The 27,667-nt window shown below is 44.4% G+C and overlaps 1 protein-coding gene across 2 annotated transcripts in view; it reads right to left on the bottom strand.

The window, feature by feature from the left end:
- wipf1b (WAS/WASL interacting protein family, member 1b) overlaps window positions 1-27,667 on the bottom strand; it is a 47,150-nt gene that overhangs the window by 5,741 nt on the left and 13,742 nt on the right. The window contains exons 2-8 of one of the 2 annotated variants that reach the window (XM_033613009.2): window positions 25,308-25,415; window positions 6,332-6,434; window positions 5,950-6,079; window positions 5,543-5,707; window positions 3,654-4,377; window positions 2,661-2,761; window positions 2,233-2,463 (exon numbers count right to left, since the gene is read on the bottom strand). In XM_033613009.2, coding sequence (XP_033468900.1) covers window positions 2,233-2,463; window positions 2,661-2,761; window positions 3,654-4,377; window positions 5,543-5,707; window positions 5,950-6,079; window positions 6,332-6,391 — 1,411 coding nt within the window. In that variant the 5' untranslated portion in view covers window positions 6,392-6,434; window positions 25,308-25,415. Of the gene's footprint in view, window positions 1-2,232; window positions 2,464-2,660; window positions 2,762-3,653; window positions 4,378-5,542; window positions 5,708-5,949; window positions 6,080-6,331; window positions 6,435-25,307; window positions 25,549-27,667 lie in introns of those variants that run through there. The other variant, XM_078160801.1, reaches the window with a different exon arrangement.

Below are 27,667 nucleotides of genomic sequence, written 5' to 3'. Positions count from 1 at the left end.
CAAAGTTACCACCTGCACACACAGATTTATACCATTTTACTGAATGATAGGGATTTTGTTTTCCTTAAATACAGTGTAGATAGGAGTGGAAGATATATCGAATCTACTCGTTGTATTGTGGCTTGCTCCATATGAGATATATAAAATTACTTTATCAGGGGTCACGTCATTTCTTTAACCCACCAGCATGAGACTCGCTTCAAGGTCCGGTTCACATCACTTTCTACCGATGAACAGTGCGTGAGCAGGCAAGATGTGCGTTTTCCTATCTGCAGGGCTCCAGACCCCACTATTCAGTCATGTTTTGTGACCATGGAGCACCAGTGAGACTTGCAAATACTACTAACATATGAACTGGAGAGCTGTTAGTTTGATTCCAGCTTACAGTGAATACATCATCACATTTAATACCGCCATGACAACACTTGAACCTCATGAGTTTAACGACAGTGTGAGCGGGCGAGGTGTTTATGTATCTTAAAGGGAAATTTTGGTTTATTTCAACCTGTCTCCTATCGTCCTAAATTTGTTTCAAGTGACTAAAATAATAGTTAGCATGTTAGCCGTTAGCCTAGATACAGCCGGGGCGCATAGTAGCGTCAGACCTGTTAAAACGTAAGTGAACGGGCAACCTTCAAGTGCAAAGTTAGTCCACTAAACAAGCTTTTTTCCCACAAAGACCGCCTCATATCGTTAGGATAAATGTCAGAGAACATATAGAAAACAACATGTAAACGTGTTGTCTTACCTTACCGGTGTGCTGCCATGTTTGTTTACCATCTAGCTCTGCTTTCCAAAGCACGGCCGAAATATATCTGGCGAGCTCTAGATAAAGCCCAGCTGGATACTACTCCAGGTGGAGGTGTCTCGTCCTTGGTCACATCCAGACCTTGAAAATAAGGCTGCAACCGGTCCCATTCCTTGCAACAGAGGCATTCCTCTTCTGTGGGCACTGGGGCACAGCATTCACAGGTACACCACCAATCTCCAGAGCTACGCAGCCTTGCAGCAGCCATTCCTCCTCTCTCATCCTCTACCTGTTGTGCCTCTCTCTCTCTCTCCTCCTCCGTTCTTCAATTTCACGAAGCTCTTCGTCAGTGTATTCTGGCTCAAATAAATAAGGGCGGCCATCAAACTCTGCAAAATCAAATTCCTCCTCCACAAAGTCAAAGTCTGGCAAAAAGTCAGCCATTATTCTATACATCTTTCATAAAATAAATGAATGAACTTTTCAGGCTACTGTCCGGTTCTGCCTTCCAGCTGTTGCTGCTTGTTCTCGCGATATTTCGGCCGCGCTTTGGAAAGCAGAGCTAGATGGTAAACAAACATGGCAGCACACCGGTAAGGTAAGACAACACGTTTACATGTCGTTTTCTATATGTTCTCTGACATTTATCCTAACGATATGAGGCGGTCTTTGTGGAAAAAAAGCTTGTTTAGTGGACTAACTTTACACTTGAAGGTTGCCCGTTCACTTACATTTTAACAGGTCTGACGCTACTATGCGCCCCAGCTGTATCTAGGCTAACGGCTAACATGCTAACTATTATTTTTATGTCACTAGTCACTTGAAACAAGTTTAGGATGATAGCAGACAGGTTGAAATAAACCAAAATTTCCCTTTAAGTGCTTCAGACTGCGATGGTTAAGTCACATTTTGCAACCATGGAGCACCGGTACAACTTGTGCAAATATTGTTAATACATGAACTGGAGAGCTGTTAGTTTGTTTCCTGTTTACAGTGAATAAATCATCACATTTAGAGGCACAGCAACAACTGTTTTACTTTGTGCTAACTGCTAACATCTGACTGTTGACGGGAGGCTTCAGTTCACAGCAAAAACATCAACACTTCCTGCCCGGGACGAGCCGGGTGCTTCAAAATAAAAGCACCAGTGGTTCCCCTTTGATTTTATTATAACAATACTTTATTTAACATTATTATAACAGTATTTTATTTTACTCTTTTATAACAGCAGTTTATTTAACTTAATAATTTTTGTATGTCAGTAGTCTACAGTACTTTAGAAAGAATGTCAAAATACTGCGATATATATCATGTATCATGATATAGCCTAAAAACATCACACTATCATTTTCAGGCCATATGGCCCAGCCCTAGCTGTAGATGTCCATTCTCGTCTTTGTCTCACTCCACAGGTGTAAAACAGTATTTCAGGTATTTTGCGGTGCATTAAATAAACACAGCAGCACCTGGAGGGATTCACTCACCCTGTATCTGGTTGTGGTGAGAGTTCTGGAAGCCGTTACCCATGGGTGGTTGAGGAGGAGGAGGAGGGGCCCCTCCTGTCCCCGGCCTGTCCGGAGGGAGGGGAGGTCTCCCGCCAGGTCCCCCGCGAGGAGGCTCAGGGCCTGGCCGACCAATAGGAGAAGGAGCTGGTGATGACCTCACACTGCCCCCACCTATGCTACGACCTGAGGGAGGAGGGGGAGGAAGAGGCCCTACAGAGGCAGAAATAAATAATGACGTGTTGGCTTTTACGATACTGAATATCTATGAATTGAGCCTCCGTCACAGATCCTGTGAGCCGTGTTTTCACAAAGGAGCGTCACACTGTATCTTAAACCTCTCTCATCTTTTCCACGTGCTCTGTAAGCAGCAGTAACACACTGTTCAGTAATGAATCAAAGCTGTTCACCTGTTCGTTGTGACGACTGGTTCCTTCCAAGAGATGGCGGCCTCTCGTTTGGTGGAGGAGGGAGAGGTCCTGTCCGACCGTGTGGCGGAGCTGGACCATGGCTGGCAACAAGAAACTTCATTTTAAACGATAAACACTATTTATGGTAAAAAAATAAATAAACAGAGAAGGAGCAGTTGAAGCAGATCTCACTACAGGAAGTGCCAGTCATTGTTTCTTTGCTTCCAAAATCTCATCACAGCTTTGAAGAATAAACTCTCTGTGTTAGCGACGCACGATACATATCAGCCCGATGAATTATTATTAATGGGACATTTTTATTATTATGCATTATTCCTTTAATTAAAGTTGCAGCTGATAAATAGCGCCGATAAAACAAAGCCAGACTGCTTTCACTGATTAACAAGGGCAGCATCTGCACACCTGACACAGTGAGGGCAGACCTGATGTCGGCAGGTATGAAGAGTCACAACCGTTCTTTGTGTTTGTTGTGTTAACATGAGTGATGTCAGTTTGATTTGGTTTGAGCAGTGCTGTGGAATATTACATCATTTTTTATTTTCTCACATCATCTGAGTCTTTTTCACCCTCAGGTGAACATAAACTACAGGTTATACACTTCTTTTTAAAATACAGAAATGTGAAATTATCATTAACTGTATTGGTTATCGTCATGAGAAGCAAGTAATGGTATCTGTAGTGGTTTAAAAATCCATATCGGTGCATCCACAAGTGTCATCTTTGTTAGTTAGTTATGTGTTAGTGTACATACGTGTGTGAATGTGAAGTCAGATGGAGTCGAAAAACAACTTTACCTGTGTCCAAACAACTTAAGGTTTGTAAAACTGACTGTCTTTCACAGAGAGAGGAACATTCAGCGTGTGATGCCTGACAGGAAACACTGTGCACACGTCTCGCTTCGACGCAACTCATCCGTTATTAACACGTAACAAACACAGATCAATGACACAGACAGACAGACAGAACTTGTACCTGTTGAGCGACAGGTTCCTCTGGGGCAGACGAGGGGTGCTGTGGTCGTCCCCACCAGCCAGTGTGGGTGGGAGAGGAGGGGGACCCGGTCGGCCCGGTGGGAGAGGAGGTGCACCCCCACCAACTGAGGGACGAGAGGCAGGGGAGGAGGAGACGGAGGAGGAAGGCTTGGAGTTGACAGAGGGAGGAGGCGGGGGGACATCGCGGGGCATAGATGGGCGATGACCTCCTAGTGGTGGTGGTGGGGGCCGGTCGTCAGGAAGTGGGGGCCTCCCTCCAGGAGCAGGGGGTAAGGAAGGTCGGCTGCTGTTCGGGGGTGGGGGAGGAGGTGCAGAGAATCCTGGTCTTGGTCCAGGTGAGGAGCCTCCTGGTGGTGGAGGGAGAGGTCCGTGTCTCCCTGGTGGAAGACTGGGAGGTGGAGGTCCAGAGGCCGGGCTGGGCCTGGGTGCTGAAGGGAGTGACGGCGGAGACGGACCCCCACGAGGCTGGAAGCTCTGGTTTGGTCGAGGAGTGTTGGGCACAGGAGGAGGGGGGCCTCCCGGAGTGTCTTGTCTGGAGGAGAGATTTGGCCGGCCCTTTGGGAGGTCAGGGACGTTGCCACGGCCACCAGCAGGGGCGCCTGGCAGTTTGGGCGGGCCAGCGGAGCCTCCACCGCCACCGAAGGGGCTGGGCCCACAAGAGCGGCCTCCTGGAGGGAGCACGGGCCCTCGGCTGGGTCCTGAGTCTGGAAGAAAGAAAAGGCAATGATTTAATAAAGAACATATGAGAGGGGATGCTTTCTGTCGTTCATTATCATTATTAACCATCCATCAGCTTTAACTGCTCATTCTTGAGGGTCACAGGGGGGCTGGAGCCCTCCCGTTTGGCGCCCCCCTTTTTTTTATTCCTTTTTGTTATCACAACCTGTTTCTGACTCTGGACGGCATGTTAAAGTCCTACGTCCCTAAAAGTGTACTGGTTGGACAGGGGCACCTGTCAGGCCTGCAACAGCTGCTGGTGAACATCTGGTCTCTGTGCTGACAGTGTTACATGTGCTTAAGTTCGACGGGACGCTTTAGCAGAGGGTTGAGGGGTGCTTTGAGGGTTGGGGGGACCTGGCTTACTTTTCTCTGCCACGGTGGCATGCCCTGCTCTCTTCCAGAGGCTGTGAGCTTCCTGTTTCTCCTCACTTGGGCATCTAGGACCACGGGCTGTGTGGGGCAGGGAAGATAGCCTGCTGGGGGTCCCTGGTGTGGGCGAAGCCTACAGTCTGGCCTCGCTCCCTCCTCCTGGGTACTCTGCTGGAGTTCCAGGGTCATGAACCAAAAACGAAACCAAATTAAATGTGGCTATTCAACATGAACATGTCTGGGTTGGGAGAGAGTTTCTGCCCCGAGCAAAGGAGTTCAAGTATCCCGCAGGGTGAAATGAAGTGTGAGATGAACAGGCGTCTTTAGTGATGCAGGTGCTCTGTCAAACCTTCATGGTGAAGAGGGAGCTCCCGATTTTCCGGTGCCTCTGTCCCAACCCTCACCTATGGTCATGAGCTCTGGGTAGTGACCGAAAGAACAAGATCATAGATGCAAACACCCGAAATGAGGAGCTCAGACAACCAGAGGGAGCACGGAGTCGAGGCGCTGCTCCTCCATGTTTAAAGGGGTCAGCTGAGGTGGTTCAATATCTAGTCAGGGTCCTCCTGGGTGCCCCCCATTAGAGGTCCTCCAGGTACCTCCAGCTGGTAGGAGGCCTGGGGCAGACCCAGAGCAGAGGCAGTTTTAAAGTTGCCAGTTAACTTGACCTGCCTGTGTTTGGACTGTGGGAGGAAACTGGAGCACCCGGAGGAAACCCCCACAGGAACAGGGAGAACATGCAAACCTTAATTTAAACGATAATATTGCATTTTTTCTCACCATTTTTACCACTGCTTGCTGCAGACCTCAGTTTCGGCATCCCTCCTGCAAACAGGCCTCCTAAACCAGCAGGAGCCCCACCTCCAAAACCTCCTCCTCCTCCTCCTCCTCCTCCTCCACCACCACCACCACCGCCTCCACCTCCTCCTCCTCCTCCTTTGGGTTCTGGGAGGACAAACAACAAACATTAAAATCAGTAGGTAATTTACAGGATATATTTGGTGCTGTTTTGCTGCATGTTTGATCAAAGATGAACATTATTTCTCCCTAAATCTTACACACTGCTTCTTTAAATGTAGCTGTGTGACTTAAGTTATGTGACTAACCTGGCTACAGAGCAACTGTCCTCTGTGGGGACAGCGAAGAGGACACAATGAGTGCGGCTGTTTTAGACAGGTTAGACTTACTGTCCAGTTGAGGTCCACTGCGGTCATTGGTGACAGCCTTCTTTAATCTGGCGCCTTTACAGATGTCGGACAGCAGAGCACTCCTTCCCTGCTGCTCTGAACGGTTCAGAGTAGGCTTCTCTGTGTTGGCCTGAAACACACACACACACACACACACACACACAGTCACTGAGACGGAGTGATGCTGCAGGAAACACTCATGACTTCACTGATCTCTGTGTGCTAAATTCATTTATCTGAGAGGAGGAAACTCAGAGTCACACAGACCAAACTGGAGGAGATATGTTAGGACATGATTTATCCACAAGATGTCTCTGCTGAGCAGCTTCGAGAGGACAGCAGGTCTCACTGGACAGAGAGACAGACAGGTAGAAGGACTTACAACAGCAAAGGTGGGAGGAGGGGGAGGCCCTGGGGGTGGTGGGGGAGGAGGGGCTGGCATCTTCCTGGGTCCACTTTACTGTATCTGCACTGGACGCCGCACCCTGGAGCACAGATCACACACACACTTCATAAAACAACAGAAACAGGTATTACATGATGTTTTAACAGATGATCCCCAAACTGAGGATCTGAGGTCCTTGAGAGAGTTTCAGGTCGTCCCCATAAAACCAAGAGTGAACTCAGTCTCAGCATTAATTCATTCAGAATGTGTCATGATAGCTTCAACACTTATTTGTGCACTAAACATGAGCATAATTAACAGTTTGAGGCAAGAAGAAAAAACACAGCTGAATGCAGCTGGAGCCGATGATACAATGCTGCAGGTGCTTATTTTATTTCTGGACATTTTAATGATATTTAACATTTTTCAGACATTTCATCAATATTATTTTGTCCATTTTAATAATATTTTTCAGACATTTGCAATAAGATTTTTTTTTTTTTCTCACATATAATCAACTTTTTTTCTGGACATTTTATCAACATTTTTCCAAACATTGTATTAACTTCTTTCCTACATTTTAAAAGTATTTTTCAGACATTTCATCAACATTCTAAGCCCTCCACATGCCTGCTGGACCCTATCCCCACAACCTTGGTCAAATCCTGCCTCTCCTCACTGCTTCCCCTCATTTCTGCCATTATCCACTCTTCACTGTCCACCGGTATTGTCCCTTCAGCTTTCAAAACTGCTGCTGTCACCCCTATCCTGAAAAGACCTGGTTCAGATCCCAACGGCTTCAATAATCTCCGCCCTATCTCCAACTTACCTTTCATCTCCAAAATTCTTGAAAAAATAGTCTCCTCCCAACTTCACGCACATCTCACTCTAAACAGTCTGTATGATCCCTTCCAGTCTGGTTTCCATCCACGTCACAGCACTGAAACTGCACTTATCAAAATCACCAATGATCTCCTCACTGCAGCTGACACCGGTTCACTCTCCATTCTCATCCTCCTCGACCTGAGTGCGGCCTTTGACACCATCTCACACCCCATCCTCCTCAGCAGACTCTCCTCAATTGGCATCAACTGGTTCCATTCTTATCTCACAGACCGCACTCAGTTCATACAGCTTAAATCTTTCTCCTCTGACCCTTCCCCAGTCAGCACAGGTGTGCCCCAGGGCTCTGTCCTGGGGCCCCTCCTCTTCATAACCTACCTCCTCCCCCTCGGCCATATCTTCCGCAAATTTAACATTAATTTCCACTGCTTCGCGGATGACACCCAGCTCTACCTCTCTTGCAAACCTAACTCCACACTCCCACCCCCCTCCCTCACATCCTGTCTTTCTGAAATAAAATCATGGTTCACCTCTAACTTTCTAAAATTAAACAGCAATAAAACTGAATTCCTACTCATTGGCACCAAATCCACCCTATCTAAAGCTGACACCTTCTCTCTCTCCATCGACAGCTCCTTAGTCTCCCCCTCCCCTCAGGTTAAGAGTCTGGGTGTCATCCTCGACAGCACACTATCCTTTCAATTTCTCACATTAATAGAATCACCCGGTCTGCTTATTTCCACCTGCGCTCCATCAATCGTCTCCGCCCCTCCCTCACCCCCCACACCACCGCTATCCTCGTCCATAGCCTTGTCACCTCCCGCCTTGACTATTGTAATTCACTCCTCTTCGGCCTCCCTCAAAAGTCCCTCCATAAACTTCAGCTGGTTCAGAACTCTGCTGCCCAGATCATCACCAAAACCCCCTCTTCCCACCACATCACCCCCGTCCTTCAGCAACTCCACTGGCTCCCGGTTAATCAAAGAATCACTTACAAAATCCTTCTGTACACCTACAAGTCTATCCATAACCTCGCCCCTCCTTACCTCTCTGACCTCCTGCACGTTGTTACCCCGTCCCGTGCCCTCAGATCTTCCTCCTCCCTCCATCTCACTGTACCCACTGCCCGCCTTAGCTCTATGGGGAGCACAGCTTTCAGCCGCTCTGCTCCCCAACTCTGGAACTCACTGCCACCTGACCTCCGTAACTCTGCCACCCTGCCCATCTTCAAATCTAAACTCAAAACTCATCTGTTCAGACTTGCTTACTCTCTCTAAACTGCTTCACACGGTCCCCCCTCCCTTTTTATTGTTTGTTGTCTTTTATCTTGTATTTTATATCTTTGTTTTTATATTTTCTGTACAGTGACCTTGGGTGTCCTGAAAGGCGCTTTCAAATAAAATGTATTATTATTAACATTTTTCCAGGTATTAGAGTAAGATTTTTTTGGACATTTTCATGATGTTTAACAGACATTTTATCAATATTTTTCAGACTTTGCAATAACATTTTTTTCTGACATTTGTTAACATTTCCTCAGACATCTTAATATTAATATCTTAATATTATTTCATCAACATTTCTGCAGACATTTTATCAAGATTTCTTTGGACATTTTCTTATCATTTCCCGACACTTTCATAATATTTTTCTGACATTGAAACAATGTTTAACATTTTTTTGGACAGTTCAGTAATATTTTTGGGACATTTTATCAACCTTTATTTTTCAGACTTTTTTGATATTTTTCAGATATTTAATTAAATTTGTTTCAGACATTTTAATAATGTTTTTCGGATATATTATATTATATATTTTTTTGTATTTTATTAAAAAAATTCCTGTCATTTTATTAATTTTATTGCTGATAATAAAATATACATATATACATATATATATATATATATATATATATTTATTTATTTATAGTGACCCTCTATGTTGAGCTTCACAGTTGGAGCAGTAATAACTCGTGCAGCATCCTTACACACTCAGTATGTGAAGTTGTAACATGGTACGTCGTAGCCTGTGATTCAGTCGGCGCTGTCATCGTACAGTCTGCAGACATCAGACTGGATGTCGTACCCAAGTTTATGAGCTCGATGTTGCACAGTGTAGCTGCACCAAACATATAAGACTGATAAAGTCTCACAGTCTGTGGGAGGGTAAATGGAAATGAGACTGCAGGATTTGATTGTGTTGAAGTGAATGAGTTCAACTTTTCTGTGAAAATACAGTCAATACATTTTCTCCACAGACAGCCGTGGTCACAGTAGTTAATTTCACTTCCTTGAATCTGTCTTGGTGACAAGTTTCAGAATTGGTTTGCTGAGAACTGACAGGGATCTCAAACAATCACACTGAGCTATGGTGGCTGTCATTTGGTCGCCACACTTCTGCTCCACTAAATGACGTTACAATGGTCGATGGAAACCAAAATCATCGACCCACTGAGGGTCACACTGAAAATCAAAGTAAAACATTGAAATCACAGCTGATCCCACTCATCATGTGACTCAGCAGTGTGTGGTGTGGATTGAGGTCAGGGGAACGAGAGGGCCAGTCAATGGCATCAATGCCTTCATCATCCAGGAACTTTGTCTTGGTGGAGAAATTTCAGATATTTGAAAAAAATGCTAATTCTTGTAAATGCTGCAGAGTGTGTTCACAACAGAGTGAATTCCTGGAGGGACTGACGGTGCAGATACAGCAGACATCGACTGAGCAGAGGAGATTTCAATGCTTCAAATATGTGATGAACAACAGATCAATACTCCGGTCAGCTGAGAGTGAGTTTACAGGCAATAAAAGACTTGCAATAAATGTTTTACCTAACAGGAAGTTGAGGGTTAAGTTCCTTAGAACATAACTTCAACACACGACATGTACCTGGAGTTTGGTTTCACAAGGAGAGACACCTTTTCTCTTACAAACCATCACACAATGCCTGAATGTGCAGAGCAGGAAAGAGGCTGGGTTTGGCTCTGTGTTAGTGACCATGAGGACGATGCTTTTCTCACAACTGTTGAAGCTGCACTCTGCAGAAATGTTTATGTGACAATATTCTGGACGAGAAAAACCACAACAGAGACGAGCGCCCCATCCTAACTGTGTCGCTGTTATTTGCAATAACCGTTAACCATTCTCATCTCTCGTTTGGTCCCACTGTCATGAAACTGACAGTAACTAGAGGCTAATTTGTCAGCATAATATCCCATTACTTTCTGGTGCTGAAGTAATACATCCACTTTGAAAAGTGCAGCTTTAAAGCTACTATTCCATCAAAAGCCGACACTCTTAAAGACTGACGGAGCTGATGCAGATACATCACTGACTCCTGTGTGGCCAGATGTGCAACACGCATGAACACCTCCACCCACAGAGAGCAGCAGCAGGTTTCCGACCTGACAGATTCTGTGTGGAGTGTAAACCGTCACCGTGTCTGAATCATCTTTGACATTTTATTAATGTAATTTAATATTTGTCACAACAGATGCTTTTACAGAGATGCAACACACGCTGAGCAACAAAGCAACTGGCAAAACTGAAACAAGGCTTCTGACAACATGTAGGATTATACTGCTTTGATTCCTGTCGGGCTGAGTTTGAAAAACATTTTGCATAGTCTTGTGCCGACTTTAGCCGTGCTCAATCACCAAATCCTGATCAGGTAGTTCTTGATCAAAAGAAACATTTGTGCCAAATTTGAGGAAACTCCTTCAAGGCCTTCTTATGCTATCATGTTCACAAGAATGAGACAGATGCAAGGACACAGTGGCCTCTGACCACCAAATGCTAATCAGTTCATCGTTGAGTCCAACTGGACGTTTGTGCCAAATTTGAAAATACAAAAATCCCTCAAAGGTGTTTTAGACATCCCGTTCACAAGACAAACAAGGTCACAGCGACCTTGACCTCTGACCTATGGGATATAAAATGTCATCACTTCATTATTGTATCCTGTTAGACATTTGTGTGAAATTCTGTCATAATTAGTGTATGAATTCTTGAGTTCACAAAATTTAAATCGCATCTTCGATGAGTCCAAGTGGACGTTTGTGCCAAGCTTAAAGAAATATAAAAACCAAAAACATAATGCCTGCAGTCACACATATTGGCATCGTTGAGGAATAAAAACAGATGTTCACAATTATTCTGAGATGCTTCAATGCAACATCAGAAAACAGGTTCATACAATCCGGCCTTACCTTATCTTAGCATTTTGGAGACTTTTGAAAGATTGATTTAAAACATTTTAACACTGACTAAGGCCTTATTATTAGATTTATGGATTCAATACACTCATGTTATCATGTGTAGTCGCCTTTTTTACACTTTTATGATTCACTTAAAGCATATATTAATAAAATGTTTTGCTTTTATTTGTCAGTCATTTTGGGTTTTATATTGCCTGTTTTAGAGCTGTATATTTTTTATTTTCTATCTATGTTGTCTGTAACTTTATGTTGTCGCCTGTCTCGGCTAGGACACTCTTGGAAAAGGATTTCCCGTTAACTGAAAAATTCAATGCCTTTTTGGACTTTTTGAGGATCTGTGGGACCAAACTACATGCAAACTAAACCCACTAATAAGAACAGTAAAAAAAACCAACCTGCATTTAACAACAAAAAAGGAACTTATATACAAGTCAAACAGTCTGTAAACCTCAGTCATATTTACTGCAGCACTTCCCCAAACTGTTCGGTCCGTTACACACCGACCCACATGAAGTCAGAGTGGATATTTAGGTACTTTTCTATCACTCATTTTATTTCAAAAGCAAATAAACACAAGAACATGGTGGGACTGTGACATCTGTAACTGGCAAAGATGCATCATATCAATGCTGTCATGCTTCCTGTTCATGACGATACAGCTCAAATAAAAAGATAAACGTGATGATCAGAATTCTGTCAGTCAGCTGCAGGCCCATCACATGACTCTCCTGCATTCACCTCACCTGGTTCATCTCTGGTAAGATAAAATACGACTTTGTTAATCCCCCATCAAGGACATCCACAGGACAAGAGGAAGATGAAAAAATGCTCTCAGATCAGAGTTTAGCTCAGGTGTTGTGACAGGAAACATACATGAAGCATCTTACTGACTCACTCCCACACATTTAAATTCATAGCCCGTTTCTTCTCACACACTGCTCGGCCTCTCACTTACATTTTAACTCACACACACACACACACACACACACACACACACACACACACAGTCAGACTGTCCTCTAGGGGCCTCTTACTTCCTGTATGCTGCTGACAAACAGGAAGTCAGCATGCGGCTCCAGCACCGCAGCCATCCGGCTGCCAGGATGATGATACCTCCACATCTCAGCGAGGCATCACTCCGGCGTCCTCCGACATCTCACTTTCTTCCTCTCAGCCGTGCATCGCTCCCTCGTTCTCCCTCACACTGAATTTATTCATCACTGTTCTTCCTCCTCCCTCCTCCTCCTCCTCCTCTTCCTGCTCTTGCTGCTGCTCGCTCTCTGCATCTGTTTATCTCGATGTTTATTCTTGAATCCCTGATCAGCCCGCGTCTCTCGTCTCTGCAGGTTTCATTATCATCTGATCTCGATCCTTCCTGCAGGGTTTGCCACCTTCCATGTCTCAAACCGAAACCGGATGTTGAGATTTTGTCTCTGACAGTTGTCACACCTCAGCTGCTTTTAACTGAAGCCTGGAGTGTTTGTCAGATCGTCCGGTTGGTTTAAGGTGGTGTGAGGGCTCTAACTCTGGCCGCTTGGAAATGTGGGTCGTAGTTCACTTTAGGGTGAGAGCATGATCTGACCCAGATAGAGGTATTGAACCAGAAACAGTGCATCCCACTGCATCTCTCTCATCAGGGCCTGCCCTCTCCTTTGGTAACGTCCCACTTGTCTCGTTCAAAGACTCAAATGCTGGAAAACTCACTGTGTCATCAGCTGCTCATATTGTTTGCCCCTTCTATCTGACTGATAGAAACACCACAGAAAAAGCAGACAACCTGAGACCACATGTATTTGGTGCCGTTCTATTATTTGAGACCAACAATTCTCATCGAATTTCACTCAGATCTTCGGTCCAATAGATGAGCGACCGTTTTGACCATGTGACATTTGTTTACAATGTTCGGTACGGTCGACAAAGTGCAGTGTGAACGCTACTCAAACCCAGTGACAAATGCTGCAATGTGTCCACTTCTCTCCCAAATTTCACCGAGTCTAGTCTTAACTAAACTGCAGGTATGAAAACAGCCCCGACATAAAAAGTTGTGAACACACATGAAGGCGGTGCCCATGTCTCACGGTCTCGCGCAAGCGCACACATGTGAGCGTGGTGCACAGAGAGGCAGTCAGAGCTACAGGCTACAATGAGGCTAAAAACAGAGTTCAAATGAGGTTTTTCCAAACAACTTTTTATGTCGGGGCTTCAGGACACTTGGATCACTACGGACGAGCAGTATGGAGATATTTTGTGGTTTCAATTATGTGTTTTTGGACGTTTGAATCTGGGGCGCCGTCAGCCTCCATTAGGTGGAGTTGTGTTGCTACCTCCTCTCCCCTTGGATCTCTGCAAGTGATGTGAGGACTCTAAAACTTCACCTGAGCCTCCCTCGGCATATGGGTGAGTAGATAATGGCTGAATTTTCAGTTTTGGGTGCACTATCCCTTTAAACTTGTGCAAAACCCAAACAGAACCTGAGCAGTGGAACATTTTGTTGAGACATCCACCACCTGAAGTTTAACACAAACACAGAATTATCATGTGAGCAGGCCAAGAGCAAATGTGAGGAATGTTTCTGAGTGTAACCTCAGCTGCATTATTACACTCAAAAGATGACCGCACGTTAGTTAGAGTACTTCTGGTTTTACAGTCGAGGCTACTTCCTGTATTTGTGCATCATCTTGCACAGTCAGTGAAACAACACGTCTGTAAACATCTTCAGCCTTCACAGATATTCATGATCCCCAGAGGATGAATCCAAGTGACTTTAATGATGCCCTGACTTCACCTCTACCATCACTATGAGGTTGCCGTGAAAGACAGTAAACATCTTTGCTAAACATTAGCATGTTAGCGTTATATTGCCAGAATGCTGCCATGCTATTAGTAGCATTTAGCTAAAGGCACTGCTGTGCCAAAATAACGCCTCACAGAGCACCAGCATGACTTTACACATGCCAATATTCATGTTATACTGTTGAACTGTAGAGTTTGTCTCTGTGATGCTGTTGAGTAACACAACCAGTGGCGTGCACAGACTTTTTGAAGGGCAGGGGCGAAAAGAAAAAAAAAGGGCACTTTAGCGAGCGTTTTTCAACAACCGCCTGAAAACCGAAATCAAAGACAGCCTGAGATCAAATTCTGACAGTGTCAGAAATTTGGGATGACCATCTCACTGTGTGACTGCTGTTACCACCTACGTCTACTAACCAACCAATAGAAATGCAGCATGAAATGACCCAAACAGACAGACAGATAGCAGCTCGCCATGGAGACAAAACACGCTAAAAGAAATGTGTGATTCCAGCAAAGAGGAAAACCTTGTGAAGCCTTGTCTGTATGACGTGTCCTCAGCTCTGACCATGATCACGCAAAGAAGGACGAATGCGTGGAAGGAAATGGAGGCGGAGCTACAGCTGCCAGGTGAGACATCTAGCAGTTAGCACACACACACACACACACACACACACACACACACACACACAGCAGTATATAGTGACCACAAGACTTAAGGTAACTTTAAAACATTGAATTAACTGGTTTTTTTTAGACATTTTGTTAAAAACAATTCGGACATTTCATTCACATTTTTTCAGACATTTTTTAAAATATTTTTCGGACATTTAATTAATTTTATTTGTGATGACAATAATTGTATTAATTCTAATAATGTGCCCCTCTACGTTGAGCCTCACAGTTGGAGAAGTAATAAGTCGTGCAGCATCACTCAGTATGTGAAGCTGTTGCAACGTGATTCAGTCGGCGCTGTCATCGTACAGTCTGCACACATCAGACTGGATGTCATATCCGAGTTTATTAGCTCCATGTGACACAGTGTAGCTGCACTAAACTTATAAGGTTGATAAAACCTGACAGTCTGTGGGAGACTTAAGAGACTCTAAATGACAACACAAAAAGATGCAAAGAAACACCAAATCAAAAGAGACAGAACTACAAAAACGTGCGCAACAACAAAAACAACAAAAAAGGCAAAACCACCACAGGCTCTGTGCATCTGGCTCCTCTTGAATGAGGGGGTGGGGCCTTTTATATATCTGTGCCCAGGGGCCCATTGTCTCATAATCCACCCATGTTCATGGGCCAGTTTAAGTCATATTAGCGATAATCCGTTTCCATTTATCGTTAATATGACCTCCAAAAACTCCCCGATATAAACTGTGACACGAGAGAGCCACAGAAAATAAGCTTCAACACTGAGCGCGAGCCAACAAACAGCACATCATGACTCAGAGGGACACGCTACACTCTTCATTGTGACTGTGACACTGACACTTCAACACAAACATACTGGACAGGATATGATGTAGAATTTCTACAGTTATTATTGTCTGAGGCCAGAAATGATCTGGACACATGCTGGAGCTTAAAGCGAAGCAGGCATCAACACAAAACATTCATAATATTCACATCTGTAACTCCAGAGAGTCCAACAGTTGACTTTGTAGGAGGTGACAGCTGGGAGCTGAGATAAGGAAACAAAAGAGCGGCCGCAGAGTAAAAGTTGTGAAATCAGCACAAACTCAGCAGAGCGTAGAATATGTTCACTTCATGTGACCAAGCATTTATTATGTTACGATGATATAAACCAGTAGCCAGGTCTATGAATCAGCAAATGTTAGTGAAGTAATGACAAACACTTAGGCCTGGTTCACACTACAAAACATTTCTGTCTGTTCTGACAGTCACTATGTCAGATTAGGCGACTGAGGAGTCATCATGCCGTGACTTGGCTGACAGACATGACAGACTCCACGTTGGTCCACGGCCAATCATCCCTGGTCGTCTTTAATGATGTGTGTCACATCTCGTTTATCTAGAAAGTTGTCCAGCTGAGAGCTGCTGTTCTTCCTCTGGACACAAAGGTCAGACGAGTCAACAATACTCAGGAGGAAAACAGAATGTGTGAGCCGTGCGATTTAGGGGAAGAGAAAAGTGTCCCAGTATACAAGCAGTGATAGGTGGAGCCACGCCCCCTTTCAGCTTGTTAGTAGTGTCGTCCAGCTGTTCCACCACTTTTTTGAAAAGGTCACCGTTCCATATTTTCCTCCCGCCTGTGTATGTTAAAATATTTAACTCTCTCAGCTGACACATCATGACCTGTGTCTCCTGCTCCGTCCAAAAAGTCACGGCTCTGGATGTAGATTTCTCCATGTTGTTACCGGCTTCTTCTTCTCTTACACATTTAATGCTATTGGACTTCCGGGTCAAAGCCCGGGGCGGAAACTGTGGAGCATGCTCAGAGCGCCTCGGCCAGTTTGGGTCTGATTGACTGTATACATGCAGGAGTCACATGATCTGGGTGTGTTAGTCAGATCGATTTTAGTTGGACTTACATGTTTACATGAATTTTAAAAGTCCAGTTTAAGTCGGACTGACACAATAAATCTATTTTCTCTCATGTCATGTAAACACACTGACTGTGGGTCCCATTTTCTGTTATACTGCACAAACTAATATGACTTAAGAGAGTTAATGTTCCATGAAATGGTTGGTCTAAACCCTGATGTCTGCTGGTGCTCAGATGACCAAATGCTTTCATGGTTGTTTAATTCTGATGTGTTTCATTTTGCCAATTTTGCTGCAAAAGCCTGAAACAGACGGCCAGACAGTTTGATTAGCACTTATTTAGATTTTTCAGTGCTTCACAGTAAACGTCTCTGTAGGATCTGTGAACTCGGTCTTACACATTGATGATGTGATGATGTCGGAGGCTTCTGTCGCTTTGCTTCATTTTCCATTTTCTTTTTCTTAATGTTGTCTGGAAATATGTACGCTGGACTCTGCTCCTGGCTGTCTGATTTCATGGTGTCTTGTAAGCCTGTGTAGGCGGGCAGAACGGTTTGCCTGACACAATAATAACTACAATTACCGCCTCAGTTGTGCACCTCCAGAGACCAGCCCAGTGTCTCTGACAGTCTCCATCCATGTCAGTAAAAACATGGATGCTTCACACGCAGAAGATCTATACAATCAGCACAGTTTCAAGATTAGAGTCACCAATTCAGTATCTGACCAAATGTCTCCCCTTCTGTTCCTGAGATATGACGTTAAAACATGATGATGTCACAGTCAAGCTGACCTTTGACCTTTTGACCGTCATTATTTTATCCTGTTAGACATTTGCGTCAAGTTTGGTCAGAATTAGTGAATGAATTCTGGAGTTATGGACAAAACTTAGTTTGTGAGGTCACACTGACCTTTGACGTCCAAATTCCATTATTTTATTCTTGGACGTTTGTGCCAAATTTGAGGAAATACCTTCAAGGTTTTCTTGATATATTGCATTCACAAAATGCCCATCCTGAGGCAGGTCGCGGGAGCAGCAGGCCGAGCAAAGCACCCCAGACGTCCCTCTCCCCAGCAACACTTGCCAGCTCCTCCTGGAGGACCCCGAGGTGTTCCCAGACCAGATGAGATATGTAATCCCTCCAGTGTGTTCTGGGTCTGCCCCGGGGCCTCCTACCAGTGGGACGTGCCCAGAACACCTCTAACAGGAGGCGCCCAGGAGGATCCTGATCAGATGTTTAACCACCTCAACATGAAGGAGCAGCGGCTCTACTCCGAGCTCCCTCCAGATGTCTGACTCCTCCCCCTATCTCTAAGGCTGAGCCCAGACACCCTACAGAGGAAACTCATTGCAGATGCTTGTATCTGTGACCTCATTTGGATGGGACATACAAACATAATGCCTCTGGGTACAGCTATGGCTGGTGCAGAGGCATAAAAAATGCATTCATTGATTTATGCACTGACTGTCAAAGCTGCGCGGGCAGATTCAAAGATTTAAAGCCAAATACACGTTTCCACTGCATCTAGATCAAATCTACAGTGCACTGTGTGTGAGAACAACATGACTGAAGCCTCTGCTGAAGGGAAATGTATCTACCACCTTGTGCTCAGGCACTTTATTACATTTTATAATGTACTGAGTTCATAACTTTTCCACAGGTGATGTTGTCATCAGGACGGCTGAGACTGAAAACTGTCAAGTCTAACTTCAGTCTGTGATGAAAGGTGTTTCACAGCTCTGATCAGGACACAGAGCAGAGCGTCGACTCATTTCCTGCTGCAGTGATGAAATGACACTGACACAACTGCACATGTACGAACAGCACATGAAATCAGGCAGGAAAGGAGGGGGAGGTGTGGCTGACAGTTGCCCCTCGGAAACTACATTTGTGCAATGTTTTTTAAAATACTCCAAACTGTGGACTGACACACGCAGCACATGTCTGAGCTGCCTGTTGGTGCAGGATGTGCCGAAGATACTGAAGCAGCTCTGAGCGAACGCAAGAACAAATCAACTTCCACCAAAGGAAACGAGCCTGTGTGCTGAAATTTAAAATGCACAACACAACTTCTCTCTCTCGTACACACACACACACACACACACACACACACACACACACGCTCTGCCTAATATTAGCTAAGCCTCCACAATGGCTCCTTTGACAGACAGAGAGAGTAGTAAAGGGGGAAAGAGAGGCAGAGAGAGATGAGGGCGTGGAGCCTTTGAAGAGACACCGTCAACAAACACACACACACACACACACACACACAGAATTACGCTCACATATGTTTCAGTTTACAAATGGCCATAAAAAGGCTTCTTCATCCTGCCACTGAACCTCCCGTGCTCCTCGGCCTCATTAGAGTTACTGCAGACACACACACTTTGCTGTACTTGTATCCCTGTGGGGACCCAGACTGGCATAACGCACTTTCTCGCCCCTTAAAGTGCAGACACCCCAAACAGACATCAAAGAACTAGCGGTGACGAAAGCCAACTGTTGCGTCGTCTACGTCGCCTCACGTCGCCTCACGTCGCCTCACGTCGCCCTGTGTCAGTTGTATTCGAACACACTACACGGACTACATCCGACGGCCAAGTAGCACGTACGTTCTGCGCCTGCGTGAGAGAGAGCGGAGTGAGAGAGTGGTACATCCTGTCAGCCGAGGGGTTTCCTATCTGTGCAGCCGAGCACCGCAGCACCTCCACGGACTATTACATCCAGACGGTCCCGGTGTTTCCTCCGCAGGCTCCACTTCACTCAGCTGCCCGATAAACCCGCTGCTTCTTCCCACTTTAACCTGAATAACAAACCAGGGCTCGGTGCTCCGGTTGGATCCAAACGGAGAGCCGGGGCTAGCTCAGAGACTAGCGGAGGCTAACTGGCTGTGCTTCCCTCCGGTCATGCTGCGGCTAACGCTCCGCTAGCCGCTCCCAGCTAGCTCCGGTTTGTTTTTCAGGTTAAAGTGGGAAGAAGCAGCGGGTCTGTGGGGCAGCTGAGTGAAGAGGAGCCTGAGGAGGAAGCACCGGTTAGCCCCGGTTTCACTACAGGCAGATTCACTCGCTACAGAGGCGAGGAAATAAAACCTGAACAGCCAATCTTTGGCTGTATCATGTCTTTATTTCACCACTGATTTTTAGAGAAAACATGGCTTTCAAATTTTGATTATTTTTCCAAACTTTGGCAAAAGTTTTGAGATAAATTTTGGAGTTTTTTAAAGAAAACATGCCATTTAAACCCACGCATTTATTTCTTTAAAAATTGTTTAAAGAAACATTTAAAAAAAAAAAAAAAAGATGTTTCTGCCTGAAAAAAAAACATCAAATCTTAAAATAGTGATATTTTATCGACTTCACTTTATTCTACGACTCCTTAAGATTAGATCAAAATGAAAACGTTGACATGAACTAACCAGCATGCACAACAAGAGTGAAAAGTTGAGGCTTCTCAGTGTCAGGACTTCATGTTCAACTTCTTCAAACATCAAAGGTAAATCTAATCTAAATCTTATAACTAATTCATGGTTGAGAGACAGTCATGCATTTCCCCCGTCACTCAGGGAGGGTCTAAATAAAAACAGCCCCCCCCCCCCCCCCCCCCCCCCAAAATCTAATAAGTAAAGAACAGTCCCTAACCATAACCATATCCATCACAACTAAATGCCTAACCCCAACCCTGACCTTAACCCAAATCTAACTGTAACCTGAATCCTAAAACTAAGTCTTTACCCTCACACAGGCCTACGAAGAAGTGAGGACCGACCAAAGTGTCCTCACTTTTCAAAAACGTCCTCACTCTAAATATGTTTTCTGGTCCTCACAATGTATCATGTACAAGTACACACACACACACACACACACACACACACACACACAGCAGACACGTTTAACTCTGGAGCAGTAAACCTGTTCTGATACTTCAGTACTTCAAAACATGGCTGATTAGACTGACCTCACACACTGCGTTCAGTTTGGAGGCTGTTTAAAGTTTATACTCATAGTTCTGGCAGCTTTAACACTGACAACATAAACAGGTGACTGGGGGCCCATGAGGGGACGGCAGATAGGAAATCAAAATGTACGTTCATACTAACAAAATGCTCCCTTTAAGAGCAAAAAAACAGACGTCATACTGACTCCAGCTGCTGCACTGAGCACTGACTGGTGGGTTAAGAGACAGTTTGGCACAGCTCTGTTCACTCCTAACACCATCCGTCCACCAGGCCGGTGAACACCTGGTTTTTCCATCACTGTGCAAATCAGGCTAAAGAGGTATTTAAAGGGTAAGTGGTATTTTTCAACCTGGACCCTGTTTCCCAGGGTTAATCCTGGCAGCTATCTTAGAGTTAGTCTCAGTGTTGAGATGAAAATGCCTCATCATTTTAGTCACTTTTATCCTTCATAGTTTTAGTCGATGAGAATTCAATACATTTTAAACATCCTGGTGCAGACTATTTACTGGAGTTTACCAACACTCAAGTGGCATTTGAGGATAATTACAAGCACAGCTGCTCTCGGCTTTCAATGTCCGATCCACCAACATTTTCGTCTTGTCTCGTTAACAAAAATGAAATACAGGTTTCGTGTTAGTTTTTATTACCAAGGTCTGTTCTGCTTTCATCGTGGGGAAGGCGTCATTCACAGTCATTTTTCTCACAGTTTCCTTTACAAACTTAACACTGCTGTTTTCTCACATTTTTGTGTCTAAAGCTGCTTTTACACCGCCTCTACAAGGTGGAAATTTTGCACCACTATGCCGCCTCTTTGTTCTTTAAAAAAGGTACAATCACAGAACGTGAGGACGTCAACAACCAACACACCCAGGGTACCTTGGCATCATATGTGGACGTGGAAAGTCCATGATCATTGTTCCCATTAGTCACTTGGTCCAGGTTGAAAAATACCAGAGTTTCCCTTAAACTGACTTTTAAGAGTGGAAAAAATCAGTTATACTAAATTAATAATAAAAAATGTTCAAAATCAGCAGCTGAAGTGGAAGTATTATCTATTAAATCTAAAGTCAGCAGTAGGTCAGTCCACAGGGACTGCAGTTGGGAACCGCAGGGTCGCTGGTTGCTCGGGGCAACTGTCCTCGGGCAGCCCCTCACCCTGACATCTCTCCATGTAATGCATGTATAGGTCCTGTTTGTGCATGTGTGTGTATTTGGGGCCTGTGTGTGTATATGACAACAGAGCGAAAAAAATGTATTCCCGTTGGGGATTAATAAAGCATATCTTCCTCTTCTTCTTCTAGCTCACTAAAAAGACTGCAGTTCAGTGCAGAAACATGTTGGTGGTTTTGACAGGGTGATGGCGGGTGGGAGTCGGTGTATCATTAAGAGAAAACCTCTCATCACTTCTCACCCAACTCCGCCCAAACTGACAGCTCAACAGTAAACGTTTAGGTTCCACCAGACAAATCAAACACACCTTGTGCCATTCGACATTCAGAAACAAGATATTTACATCACTGTGTGTCTCTGAAGATCATCAGAAAAATCCAAAGTGCTGCTCGTCTTTAGAAAGTTTAAAATCTGAGTTGTGAACACGAGTTTGGGGATGAAAGGTAACTGTAGACGCTCTGACTGCAGCCCAGGGTAATAATAAATGTGTCGGCTGTGCAGGAACAGTGCTGAGTGGCTAAGCTAACATCCTGTGGTGTGTTCACATGCACTTGCTCACACACACACACACACACACACACACACACACATGCACAGCAGCTGTATCTGGCAGCAGATGTGGCTCTGTTGCTGTTGTTTTAGACCTCGACTCAGCAGGTTAATTTTACCTCCTGAACATTCTTCAAATAAAGAAACTGATGCCGAATATATTTAGTGACACAATGTTGACACATGAAAGTCGTCTGCAGAGAAGCCTCGCCGTGTTTGTCTTATTAACTGGAGGGATTTACTTCAAACAAGTCTCCTGTGTGTGTGTGTGTGTGTGTGTGTGTGTGTGTGTGTTTCCTCTCTTGATAAATGTGCCACGTGACCAGATGTGACTCAAGCATGTTTAAATATGGACAAAGTTTCGGCCGACTAGAAGAAGCGCCTGCGCACATTTATTATACAGATGCTGCATAAACACGCTGCTGTTACTGTCCGAGTCTCCTTGATGGTAAAATCCTACAAAACAAACACGATGCCACCTCCGTCACTTTGTGTTTCACTGTATTTTTTAAGGCCTGCTTTGGGTGTGATCTTTCACTTTCAATGCTTCTGGGTGATCTCAGTACCATCAGCAGGAACACTGGTGCTCACTGACGCTCATCAGGTGCTTTAGATTTTCACTGGTTGTTATTTAAATGTTTACGGCTATAGATTTTAGGTCACATGCCCAACAGCAGGGGCGTAATTATGGACAGTGCAGGCAGTGTGGTTGCACTGGGGGAGGGTGGGGGGCCCATAGAGAAAGTGGGCCCTTACGAGTGATTCACAATACCACCATAGAAATAGGAATAAATATAAATAACTAAATTAAAATAAGAGTGATTAAAAAGAGTGACATTTGCTATATATGTTCTTGAAAAAGAAACTCATCGCTGTCATGGCTTTTTTTTCCCAATTCTACATTAACTGTACAATCTATAAATAAACCATAAAAACTATTAAATTCAATCATTAATTTCTATGATAATTCTGTCAGATATGATGATTGCTTGGTAACATGTACTATGTTGATGTCAAGCCTGTGTTTGATCATGTCACGAGATGATACGTGCTTGATAGTGTGACCACGTTATGCTGCTGCCCAACAGGCTAAATTAATATCAACAAAGTCCTATACATAATATATATATATATATATATATATATATATATATATATATAGTAGCTTACTTAATTAACTAACCGGTGCCGGTTCCCAAACCTAATTAAGTAAGCAACTTACAACGGCATGAAAGACAATAATAACAACACTACAGTTTAAAAGGAGATCTTGCCAGCTTTATACAAATTTACGTTGGTCACCGATCAATGCGGGCATCTAAGAGGAAGTGACAATGGTGGCTCGTGGGAATCCAAAACATTATTGCTGGGGAATGCAAAAGTATTGCGAGGTAGCGCAAAAAAATATTGTGAGGGAACGCAAAAGTCAGTCCACTGGATGTAAAAGGGATGGTGTTCGCTCAGGTGCTCTTTGGCTGAGCTAGTTTTAGCCTCCATGGGTGCACTCAGCCTGACTGAACTTCTGGGTACACTAACTGGATGGTGGACGATATACAATAGAAGGTTTTAACATAGAAAACATTTGTTTATGGTCTTTTATCTTGGACTTTTTCGGTAACTGCAGATTTGTAATTCTCACCCATATGTTTACAAACATTGTGACTGCAGACGCCTCAGTGAAACCAACCAATCATCCTCATGCTCAATGACAGTGTGCCAGCTGTTGAGCCTTTCCACAACTGCTGACCAGATTATACTGCATGTCTTAGACCTCAGTGATATGATGTGATATGACATCATGACTTCTCCTTTTTTGACCTCTTTGATTTTTGAATCCCGGCCACCACTGTCACAAAGAGTTTAGAGGTGGATCCAGACGAAGAGCTGTCCCTCGTCTCTCTCAGACTCTGATCAAACAGTAAAACTAAGCAGCGTTATCAAACACGAACCAAGATTCTGTTTCTCCGTTGCCTATTTCTCACCTTTGCAGAGACATATCTGATTTTACTGTTTAACTCCAATGCCAGATTATTTGTCACCAGCGGGCCGCCATATTGTTTTCAGACAGCAGCAGGAGCGTTTATTGGTCTGGTGAGTTGCAGTGCATTCTGTTAGCTGTTAGCAAAAGCGAACGCCACAGTCCATGTCCTCAGTCTTCTCCAGTCACCTAGCACCAAATTTAAAAGTATTATCATCTGTCTACTGCATGCTAACGTCTGTCTGCTGCAGACACAGTCCAGGTTTAGACAAAGAGCATCTTTCCAGCAGTGAAATACGTCTTTATCTGTGAATATTTTCTGGTTTCTTTCCTCCTCTGGTCCAGTAAACTAAATATCTTTGTGCTGTGGACATTTGAGGACGTCTGTTTGGGCTTTTCCACCATTTTCTGACATTTTAAAGACAAAACAACAGATTGATTGATCGAGAAAATAACAATCAATGAAAATAAATTAGCTGCAGCCCTATCAGACGCACGATCACGGACCATCTGCGTCATCCGTGCGTCTTCCTTTAAACAGTACTGGATCAATATACTGATGAGAAAATGAAGCTGAAGTCTAAAGAACTGTCCTCTTATGGACTTTTTATAACTCACGTTGCCGTGATTAAACATTTAAACGAGGAAACTGTGCTCAGAAGGAAGTTCGTTGCCCACTCCACGCTCAGAGTCTAACTTCTGTCAGGTAGGATAGCATTTTAAAATACTGTAAACTATTAATCGGTCATCATGAGAGCTGCAGATTCATTTTCTGTCAATCAAGTAAACGATTAATCATGCAACTGTTTGAGCGTTACACACAGGAAACTCATTTAGGTGGTTTCAAACAGGACTGGGCCGCTAACAAACTGCAGGAATACAGACGGTTTCACTATAACTGTCTTTATAAATAACTGCATAAAAAGTTTAGCAGACAAGCTCTCGATATACTCACTCAATCTGTGTCCATAGAAGAATCAGCAGTACGTTGAGAAGGCAGTAGAAGAAGCACCTCAGTTCATTCCTCATAAAAAGACAGAAGGTGAAGAGCAGCCACATACAGCTGAAAACAGACAAAAGCGGAACGTTAGCAGCATGAAAAAAATCTTTATAAAAAGAACTCGCGCACCGAGCTCAACTTCTTGATTCCTCTTCCTCTAAAAGTCACATCTCATATTCAGAGAAGTCCCACTTCAACACACACAGGCCTTATATACACACAGCACACACCACTTCCTCTTTTCAGTTCCCCACCTGATCGAGAGGGGGAGGAGGAGGAGGAGGATGAGGAGGAAGGTGCTGCTGGGGTTCTTAATGCAGCAAGGTTTTACAAGCTGAGGGAAAATAAATCCACCACACTCAGATACCTGTGGAGATTCTCACACACACAAGGTCTGTTCAATCAGCACAGGTTCAAGATTAGAGTCACCAATTCAGTATCTGACCAAATGTCTCCCCTTCTGTTCCTGAGATATGACGTTAAAACATGATGATGTCACAGTCAAGCTGACCTTTGACCTTTTGACCTTCATTATTTTATCCTGTTAGACGTTTGTGTCAAGTTTGGTCAGAATTAGTGAATGAATTCTGGAGGTATGGACAAAAAACAAATTTTGTGAGGTCACACTGACCTTTGACCACAAAGTTCCAATCAGTTTATTCACTTCAGTCCAAGTGGCTGTTCGTGCCAAAGTTGAAGAAATTTCCTTGAGGCCTTCTATGATACGATGCGACGCACTGTCCCCATATTGAAATGTGTCTTGGACTCAGGAGTTGCACAAGTTCAAACAGGTTGTTTTTCAAGCTGCTGTGTTGTCCATGTCAAATGTCTCTGTTTTTATGATGATTTTTATTTTCATCATGGTGCTCAAGAGAAATTTTGCCTCAGGGTTGACTTCACTGTGATAAGACCACACAGCTTATTCATGTATGTAGGTCAAAGTTCTAACGACGCCTTTCTCAAGTAAACATGTTATTTACTTTGGAAGGCGCTGACATCCACCAGGCCAAACAGCTCCGGGGTTAACGGTCGTCACTGTCGTCATTTCATTTTCTTTTAACTCTTGTTTTGTGCTAGAAAGAGTCACGTGCCTTTCTGTGTTCTCGAGTCAAATTGTACCTTTTTAAAGGCAAAGCAGCTTTTCGTGTTCAGCACGGCCATTTAAAGTGATTTACATAAAGATGATGATTAAGGATGCAGATTTCAATAAAGGTGTAAAGAGAAAAAATATAAAAAAAAAAAAAGGTAAAATGTATTTTTAAATGATTTACAGTGTTAAAAAAAAAAATCACCATTAAAATTAGCAAAAATGCAGACAAGAGGTCGATCCACTTTGAACCGCTTATCCAAGGCTGGTGCAGCGGGCCGAGCAAAGCACCCCAGATGTCCCTCTCCCCAGCAACACTTTCCAGCTCCTCCTGGAGGACCCTGAGGAGTTCCCAGGCCAGATGAGATACATAATCCCTCCAGTGTGTTCTGGGTCTGCCCCGGGGCCTCCTACCAGTGGGACGTGCCCCAGAACACCTCCAATGGGCGACACCCAGGAGGATCCTGATCAGATGTTGAACCACCTCAAAATGAAGGAGCAGCGGCTCTACTCCGAGCTCCCTCCAGATGTCTGACTCCTCCCCCTATCTCTAAGGCTGAGCCCAGACACCCTACAGAGGAAACTCATTGCATCTCATTTTTTGCATATCCCTGTGATCCCAGGAGCTGTGGTGCCCCTACCAGGGTCTCCCAAGGCAAAGTGGTCCCACGGGAGGGGCCAGACTAAGAGTGGTTCATGAAGACCTCAATGAAACGGCGCATTTGGGGAAAGCATACCTCACCTCCCTCTGGAGCCAGACCTTGGGGGGGAGCTAGCCAGCCAGCGAGCATCTGGCCATGGGGCCTGGTTGGGCTCAGTCTGAATGAATAACATGGAGCTGCCACCCAGTGGGCCCACCACCCACTGGGACAGGCATCAGGGCCGCATGCAGTGTATGCAAAGCCACATGCAGGGGCAGGGACCCTGGCATGCTGTGTCGCAGACTGGCAGACAAGGTGCAGAGATAAAAAGAATGAATTGAAATTGAGTTTAAAATAAGTCTGCAGTCGTTATGGGGCGGAGGAGGCGGTGTAAGAAAGGATCATTTTAGCTTTGACTTAAAGAGTCGGGGCTGTCTGGGTCCAGGTTTGTGCTGCATGATAACAAAATGCTGCTGTTGAAAATCTCGTCAAACCAAATCATCAAAACCAGAAAAATCTGACCCACAGAGAACGCTGGGCTTTAATAACACGGCGTGCAGCAATAAATCATTGTGAGTAGATCTGAC

Source organism: Epinephelus lanceolatus, chromosome 17 (assembly GCF_041903045.1).
Source record: "Epinephelus lanceolatus isolate andai-2023 chromosome 17, ASM4190304v1, whole genome shotgun sequence".
Classification (NCBI taxonomy): Eukaryota; Metazoa; Chordata; class Actinopteri; order Perciformes; family Serranidae; genus Epinephelus; species Epinephelus lanceolatus.
This window is presented reverse-complemented; position numbering and strand designations above follow the sequence as displayed.